This window comes from Callorhinus ursinus, unplaced genomic scaffold (genome assembly GCF_003265705.2).
Source record: "Callorhinus ursinus isolate GAN/ISIS: 27379988/994484 unplaced genomic scaffold, GSC_fseal_2.0 scaffold54, whole genome shotgun sequence".
In the NCBI taxonomy this organism is placed as follows: Eukaryota; Metazoa; Chordata; class Mammalia; order Carnivora; family Otariidae; genus Callorhinus; species Callorhinus ursinus.
Window position 1 is genome coordinate 18,197,961 of NW_027397116.1, and position 9,718 is coordinate 18,207,678.

The 9,718-nt window shown below is 32.5% G+C and overlaps 1 protein-coding gene across 4 annotated transcripts in view; it reads right to left on the reverse strand.

Annotated features, from left to right (window-relative positions):
• KCNT2 (potassium sodium-activated channel subfamily T member 2) overlaps window positions 1–9,718 on the reverse strand; it is a 371,985-nt gene that overhangs the window by 152,462 nt on the left and 209,805 nt on the right. For all 4 annotated transcript variants that reach the window (XM_025892310.2, XM_025892309.2, XM_025892308.2 and 1 more), the window contains exon 13: window positions 4,863–4,971. In XM_025892310.2, coding sequence (XP_025748095.1) covers window positions 4,863–4,971 — 109 coding nt within the window. The remainder of the gene's footprint in view (window positions 1–4,862; window positions 4,972–9,718) is intronic.

The window sequence follows — 9,718 nt, forward strand, 5'->3', positions numbered from 1 at the left end:
AATTAATGATGTGGTAAAAGAATGCTGGCATCGATATACTGGAAAGAGGAAACTAGTGAGTTCAGGCTGACACTGGAGGCACGAAGATGTAGCAACCTATTATACCACACAAATGGTAATCACTGCTGCAAATGTGCTGGGGAACATGAAGACTAGAAGTAAGACTATAGGCAGAACTCATGGATACCCAGGAAAGCAGGAAAGGGGAGTGTTTTGACACAGCCATGATCATGGCATGAACTAGGGTTGTCAGTGGGTAAGCCTGGGATTCTCAGGGAGTCTAACCAACCTATAGGGCTTGATGGATTGAATGCAAATGACTGAAGAATGATTCATGGATTTTGGCTTGAGTTCTAAGTAGATGGTGCTGAGAAGAATGGGACAGAAACAGATTTTAAGTCAGGGAAAATCAGTAAATATTTCTAGACATCTTAATTTTGAGACAGCTGTTAGAAACCTAATAGGAGATATTGACTACACAAAGATACAACACTGAAGCTCATAGTGAATACTGAGGGAGAGATGTAATTTTGGAAATCATAGAAATGAATGAGGTCCCCTAAGGAAAAAGTATGTAAGGAATACTGTAGAAAATCGTATTTAAATAATATGGCAATTTTATATCTCGCTTTCCAGTGCTTACTCCTTTTATTTATTTTTGTAGTCTTACTGCACTCCTTAGGATTTCCAGGAAAATGCTGAGTAAAAGTGGTTTGGTAAGCATCCCCGTTTGTACCTAATCTTAAAGGCAGACTTTCAATATGTGGTCATTATTTTTTCTTCTAGGTTATTGTGTAGATAATTTTCCTTAGGCTAAGGAATGTTTTCCTCGTAGATTTCTAACACATTTTCTTTCTTTCTTTTTCTTTTTTTCAAATTGTAAATGGATACTGAATTCTCTCTCAAAAGTTTCTTTTGTATTCATTGAAATACTATTTTCTCCTTTGACATGATGATCTATTTCTGGAATAATTTCAACTTGGTGATGATATATTATTTTTTAAATACATTACTTTGATAGTTTTGCTAATATATTTTATATAATTTTTCAACTATGTTAACAATTAAATTGGTCTCTAGTCATTTCTCATGTTATCCTCAATAAGTTTTGTATCATGGCTAGATCAGCCTCATAAAATGAGTTGGGAAGAGATCTTTTTCTACTCTTTGGAAAATATGTGCCAGCTGAGAACTATGTGCTTTTTGAATGTCTATAATAAGCCGTAAAACATCATGAGCAATCCCCAGTCACTTTTCCTGGGAATAAAGATAATATAGAATTGTGAGGAGGATGAAAAATAGGTATTCAAGATTCATGATAATCATCAATTTGATAGGTACCAATTACTAGTGACTGATGTTCTTTTGAGTATTTTTTAAATTATAATAAACCTATGAGATAGTTTCTCTTATTATCCACACTTTATATTTCAAAGAACTCAAGCTGAGAGAAATTAAGAAGCCTGAGGTCACGTAGTTACTATATAGTAGAATGGAAATTTGACTGAGGATGGTCTCATTCCAGGATTTGCAGTATCGATCTCTTTACTTCGACTTTAATTTATCATAAAAAGGAAAATTGCTGAAAGCAAATTTTTCTATGAGCCATTTGAGTTTATTTTCTTCTTAGGAAATTTGTGGTAATTAAAATAATCAAATTATCTATGAAGTATATTTTTATGTTATTGAATCACATTAAAATTTGTAGTGGTTTATATTCAGAAATTCTGTATCATAGCTATTATTCTACCAAAGATATCTTCTATCTGCAGACTTACTATTTTTACTTTCCTCTCGTGATGAAATGAGTAAGAACATATCTTTTCTGTTGCTGAAATCATTCCCATATAGTCTTTTCTCTTATAACTCTCATCAAAGTGTAGATTATTTTAAATATAATTAATAATATAATAATTCATTCAAATGATATTGTAACAATTCAATAGTTTAATGAACATAGTGACTTGTTCAGAAGGAAAGAATCCATATATGATATGACTGGTAGATGTGCTTAAAGTAATAGTTGCTAGGTCGCTATATTGTTTTTACTTTTTAATATTTTGTGTATTTATAACTTAAATTTTGAAAGTTTCTTCTTTTCATCTTTTAAAAAAATGGATTTACTTTTAAAAAATACATAAATTATAGTCATGGTGGTAGTTTCACAATTTAGGGTGTATTGAAGAGGCTATTTAAATAAACAAAAATAAAATTATCTCATTTTATATCCTGTATAATTGGAATTGTGCTATTTAACACTCATGAGAATGAGAAGACAAAAATATAATGAATATTATCAAATGAATATTGGTTTAAGATTAAAGCAATTATTATTTTATTACAAATGATATTAGTTATCCTTTGCCAAATAACAAATAACTACAAAATTCAATAACTTTAAGCAACCAATACTTAATTTCTCAAAATTCTGTATGTCAGCATGACTCTTCGGGTTGACTGTGGCTAAGTCAAGAGCTAGAGAGGTGGGGGGCCTGGGATGGATAAGCGTCACTTTCCATGTGATTTTTAATCCTTAGGGAGGCTAAATTGGGAAGCTTTACATGCAGCTCTCTGGGTAGTTTTCCGGTGAAGGGACAGCAGAAGCACAAACTTTTAAGACTTAGTCTCTGAAGTCATACAATGTAGCTTTTGTCACATTCTGGTCACAGTCACAAGACCAGCCTGTATTCAAGTGGTAGAGAACTACATTTCACCTCTTCATGGAATAAGCCGCAAGATCCCATCAACACTGGGCAGACACAGGGAACATGGTTCATTGAAGACCATTATTTTAACAGTCTACCATACAAACTGTCAGCTTGGTACACTGTCTTTTGAAAGGTAAAGTCTGTAATCTTTTAACCTCATGCTGAGATGTGAAATTTATTATCTGGGTTTAAGAGTCTCATACATCACCCCAAACTCTTTTATGACATTTTAATGAAACTAGGATGCTTTTATCTTTTTATAATATAAAAGAAGAGTTCCTCTGAGATGTAATCTCAGCCTAAAAGAATACAGATAGCATTAAAAGGACTTTCACCAGGTGCCATAAATAAGAAATATTGTGATAAACTATCAGGATAGAACTTTTAACTATCCCATTCATTTCAATGGGCTTATCAAAATAATGGTGAGATAAGACTATGAAAGAGAATCAATGCAAATGTAATTTTTTATTTGTAAAGGTGGACTATTTCAGTGAGTTTGATCTATCTGTTGTAAACCTACCTAGGGCCTGTTAAGAAGAGGAAAGAACTAAAGCCTATTCTGAATTTTAGTTATAACACATTCAAAATTATAAATTGTTTTCCCAAACTACATATTGCTTTAGGATCCACATATGATATCCATTTATTGAGCACCTAATATGTTTCAGATATTATTTAATCCTTACTGCTAATCTTAACCAATGAAATAGAGACATTATACATATGATATATAAAGTAACAGAAGAGAAAAATAGGGCTCAGAATACTAATTTGGCTATCTAAATCTTAAGTGGTGGTACTCAAATTTAAATTCACATCTTTAGGACTTATGTCATTACTGCCTTCCTTAAAATTATATCATAATAAGTCATTATCAGGTACGATAAAAATTTTTACAAAAATATTCCTTTTACTAAATAATAATAAAAACAAGGCAGCTAGTTGCAAAGGTCTTTTAGATAAACAACCGGCATTTCTTGAATGCTAATTACATATGTAACAGGTAGCAGACGGAGAATTTACATGTATTTTCCATTAAATTTCACAAAGCCATTTACAAAGGAGGTGCTCTTATTTTAAATTTTCAGTTTAAGGAACAGGTTTAAAAAAAAAAAACATAGCACCATCATCACAAACCATTTAAATCGGTAGTAGTACTTAAAACAAACTTCCAAACAGATACTAAAGTGCAGCCACAGTTAAGAGCCATTGATTAGTTTGCTATACATTTTTAGAGAAAACTGATGCCATTAGAAGCAAAAGTAAAAGATAAAAAAACAGCAAACTGAATTGCAATAATTTCGTGGTTTTCTTAATATTATTTAGAAATTTCTTAGTGTTTATAATTTTTCAATTAATTATCATATACAAATAGGTAACCATTTTAAGATATTTAAACACAGATGAAGAAAATACATTTTGCTACCACTTAGTTAAAATGATTTACATTTTAATGATGTTTGCAGGTTTAAATTATTAAGGTGAAATGTTAAAAAAAACAAGGATGTTATTTTTTTTTAATGTACATAAATTACTGCTTGGATCAAAATTAGTTCCTACAGAAACATTTAAGAAAAAAATAAAGTATCATCTTACTGTTCATTTTCCAGTTTAAAGTATAATCTCATATGAAATTACTTTAAAAGTGGTGTCTCTATGAAAAACTCACTTGTATGTTTTTCTTGAAATGTTTTCAAAATCTATATTATTTCAAAATAAATCTATTTTAATACATTTGAATTATTTTAATATTACTCTAATGCATATGTAAGCTTACATATGTATTAAGTAATCTATAACAAAGCACTATGTGTAAATGTAAGTGTAAATTAATAGCTGCAGCATTCAAAACCTGTATTTATATTATGCATAAAACTGTAAGTGCTAATCTATTTATAGTCTTACCAAGGTATCCAGTAAATTCAGTTGCTTAAATCACCAAATTATATAAAAAAGTAAAAATTCACTCCTTAAACATTACTTTGCCACCTTTTAAAGTGAATATGCTCTCATAACAAGTAGATGAAAAAAAAAAATCCTTCTATTCTATGCAATCATGAATATATTAAGTTGCCACTAATTTCAGAGACATAACCCTTAGTGTCACAGTTTGAGGAAATTCAAAGTATCTCAGTTTGAGACTGAACTTACCAGCAAATTTGATATGGAATTTATTTTCAGGCTTTAATATCTGGACATACAAAGGGCAATTTGGAGCAAAATCTTTTACAGCCCATGCTCTCAAAATTGTTTGGTGGTCCTGAAATGATAAATATCAAAAGATCATGAAATAAATTGAAAAATTTGTAACATATAAAGTAAAAATCTTCAATTGGTGTGTTAAAATGGTCACACCCACAGTTTAAAATTCAACATAAAAAATAATGAATTGTAAGGACTTATTTTTAAAGATTCTTATTATTTCTATAAAGGAGAGTAACAATACCTAATTCAATCAATGCTAATTCCCAGCACTTAGAAAATTAGCAGCGATTAGGAGGAAAGTTTCTTGACAAGCTTAAAAGTAATTTTCTTAGAAAACAATTGAGGGGCAGAGGCTTCAGAAATACAGCACAACTAATAGTTTGTAATAACAGTTTCCATGGAAAAAATATGAATTCATAATAATTTTAACATGTTTAGGAAGATTGGCAAAGGGGAATGACTACAGTGACCATGCATGTAGAGAATATACCATTTAAAATTTTTTTTGTATAATAGTAAAAGTAAAAGGATTTTTGACTCTATGGATGTGTGTTGGAAAAGATCAGTAACTTTCAGATACTAAAAAAAAAATCAAAACAGTTTTAAAAAAAGTTTCTGAGACTGAGAAAAGGAATAAAAAGCATGCTTAATATTACACATCGTATGACCCCATAAATTATTATTTAATTAAGTAGATCAAAGCAAATTATCAGAAATATGTCAGTTAGCCAATACATTTTGAAAAAGGAAATAAAATCATGTTCAAGGATACACTGTCCATATAGTAGTCATTAGACACACGTGGCTGTCTAAATTTAAATTAACTAAAGTTAAGAATTCCATTTCCCTATCACACTAGCCACATTTCCAGTGTTCAAAGCCAACTGTGGCTAATTCAAAGCTGTATGGAACAGTGCAGATATAAGCATCTGCATCATCACAGAAAGTTCTATTTGACAATGTTGTTAAGGAAAGAAAAGAATAATTAAAAATACAAGTAGATATGAGGGATTGTTTATGGAAGTGCAGAAAGAAGCTGTTGTCAGTGGTTGGCAATTCTAAGTTGCATGAAAGTTGATGAAGTGTAACTCAGAATTCCTTAAGTAGATAAGCGGACAATGTGTGTCTTCCAGGCAAACATTCAAAACGTGATGATGAACCTGATACAGAGTGACAGTTAATTTTATGTGTCAATTTGGCTGGGCCATTAGGTGCCCAGGTATTTGGTTAAACATTATTCTGGATGTGGGAAATCCCAGAAAAGGGAGAGGCAGAGAAGAGAAGTCACAAATTCTGTGTATAAATTTATACAACATCGGCTAACCTCTAAACCACACATGCATGGGACAGAATAAGAGCAATCTCAACTGAGATTTGAATCACTGCCCACTAGAAGGATGATAGAGTTTGCATTCAAGTGAACCAAATTAACTGCTTGCTGAAACAAGAATATCAACACTCTTCAGAGGAATATTGGAGACAGACACCAAGGCTCCACAACATAATATAATATCCAGAATACATTGCAAAATTATTCAATATATGAAGTGCCAGAAAAATGTGACCTATTTGTTAATTTCATGGGCAACAAACAAAACTAAGTCCAATAAACATTAGCCTTTACATGATCTAGATGACTGAAATCAGACTAGGGCTTAAAGCAGGTAATAAAAGTATCATCACTGAGGTAAAGGAAATATGCCCACAATAAATAGGAAAAAAATTCAGTAAAGGAATGGAAAATATTTTTTAAATTAAACAAAAAGCTCAAATATCTGAACATATTCACCAGATGGGCTGTGAAGTTTAATGGAGATGACATAGGAGAGTCAGTGAACTTATCATAGCTCAACAGAATTTATCGAATTTAAAAAACAGAGAAGAGGGATGGAAAAGGAACAGAGTTCAGGGACTTGTGCAACAATGTAAAAATGTCTTATATAATATAATTGGATTTCCAGGAAGAACACAAAGGAGAAAATAGAACAGAAAATGATTTGAAGAACTAGTGGCTGGAAACTTCCCAATTTTGTTAAAGGCATAATTTTTCAAGTTCAAGGAGCTCAGAAAATCCCAAACCACATAAACAAAAAAACTACCACACCTAAGCACTCTGTAGTCTAATTATTGAAAACCAAAGGTAAAGATAATATTTTGAAACCATCCAAAGAAAAACAGTTGTATGACCAAGGACTCTCATCAGAAACCATGGAAACCAGGGGACAGGGAAACAATATCTTATAGTCCAGAATGAAGAGGGGAAAAAAATTTAAGCCATAATTTTATAGAGAAAAATCCTTCAAAGAGATGAAATAAAGGACTTTTTCAATTAATGAAATCTAAGAAAATGTGTTGTCATCAGAATTATACTACAAGAAAATTATAAGAAACTTCTTTATGCTGAAAGGAAATGATACCAGAGGGAAAGTCAGAACTTCGGTTATCAAAGAAGAGTATCAAAAATGGGTAATATCTGAGTGAACAAAGACAATTTTTTTCTTTAAAACATGTATATCTTTACAAAGAAAAATTTATAGTATTGTCTTGTGGAATTTGAAGTTTATAAAAATAACAAGAATAAGTGCAAAGTTTATAACTTTAATAAATTGTTCAATATTAAAAAATAAGTAAATTGTGAATATTAACATGAAGCAGACTATTAAGACTTAAACCTGTGTAGTGTAGTCCCTACAGTAGTCACTAAAAAAATTTCAAAAGATAATTTCTAAAAAGCCAATAGGCATAATAATAAAAAAAAAGTAGAAAAGAGAAAACAGAGGAACATGAATTGGTAGGGAGAAACAGAAAACAATTTAGTTAGACCTACATCCAACCATATAAATGATGGCACTAAATGTTAATTAACTGAACATATTAAAACGTAAAGCATATTTGAAAAACAAAACTAAAACTCAGCTATAAGCAATTTAGGAGAGAGGGCACCTGGATGGCTCAGTCAGTTAAGCATCTGACTCCTGATTTCAGCTCAGGTGTTGTGGGATCAAGGCCGGGATCGGGCTCCACACTCAGCTCAGTGTCTGCTTGAGATTCTCTCTCTCCCTCTCCCTCTGCCCCTTCCCTGATCTCTCTCAAATAAATATATAAATAAAATCTAGTTACTGATAAAAGTTACTGATAAAAGAAGTGATAATAAGAAAAAAAAACCTCAATTTGAAAATGAGCAAAAGATCTGAACAGACCGCACCAAAGAAAATACACAGGTGACAGATAAGTACATGAAAATATGCTTAACATCATGTATCATTAGAGAATTATAACCTAAAACAACAATGAAATACCACCACACAACTATTGGAATGACTAAAATCCCAAACACTGACAACACCAAATACTAGTGAGGATGTGGAACAGTAAAAAGTCTCATTCATTGCTGGTAGGAATGCAAAATCATTCAGCAACTTTGGAAGAGTCTCCAGTTTCTTATAAAACTAAACATAACCATACCATATAATCCAGCAGTCGTGCTCCTTGGTATTTACCCAAATGACTTATCCACCCAAAACCTGCACTTGAAGGTTTACAGCAATGGATAAAACAAAGAGGTATATCCAGACAATAGAATATTATTCAGCAATAAAGAGAAATGAGGTGTCCAGCCATGAAAAGACATGAAGGAAACTCAGATGCATACTGCTAAATGAAAGAGGCCTGACTTAAAAGGCTGCATACCGGGTGCCTGGGGGGTGCAGTCTGTTAAGCGTCTGACTCAGTTTCAACTCAGGTCGTGATCTCAGGGTCATTAGATGGAGTCCTGTGTGAGCACGGAGTCCTGCTTAAGACTCTCTTTCCCTTTCCCTCTGCCCCTCCTCCAGCACAGACTCACTCTCTCTCTCTTTCTCTCTCTCTCTTTCAAATAAATAAAATCTTCTTTTAAAAAAAGCTGAATACTATAGAAAGTGTAAAAACATCAGTGGTTGCTAAGGGGCTTGTCAGTGGGGGAGGGTGTAGAAGTGATGGAAAAGTGGAATATAGGGGATTTTTAGAACAGTGAAAGTATTCTGTAGGATATTGTAATGATAGATAGATATCATTATACATTGGTCAAAACCCATAGAATGTATAAAGCAAAGAGTGAACCCTAATGTAAACTATGGACTTTAATTAATAATAATGTATCAATATTTACTAATCAATTGTCACAAATGTACTACACTAATGCCAGACGCTAATAACAGTGGGAACTGGGGCGAAAGAATGCTGGAAATTCTCTATATATTTTGCCCAATTTTTCTGTAAACCCAAAACTACTCAGAAAAATGGTGTATTAAAAAAATAAGTGCACAAAGTGTGAACTTTAGAGTCACAAATTCTGGGCTCTAATTTCACTCTAAAATTTACAAACTGCATGAGTTTAAGTTACTAAACAAATCTGATTCTCAGGACAAAAGGTTTGATTACGTTTGTAAAGTGGATGTAGACAGCTTGCTCTTCTCATTTCACTTGACCTCTGGCAACATGTGACATGTAGACCACTGGCTCCCTAAAATTTTCTCCCAAGGCTTCTGTGACACCAATTCCCCTTACAGTCCTTTGGCTCTCTTACCCCAAATTGAACTCATCTTCCTGCTGATAATTCTTCCTTTTCCTGGAGGTGGATTTTTACCAGCACCAAATCCGGAACTCCTCCATCCCTCATACCCCTGCATTCAATCAGTCCTCAAGTCTTGTTGATGACACCTTCTAAATATTGCTCTAATCTGTCCACTTCTTTCCAACCTCCCCGCCACAGCCTGAGTCTAAACAGTTGTCACTTCAGGCTTGGAGAGAAGGCAACAGCCTCC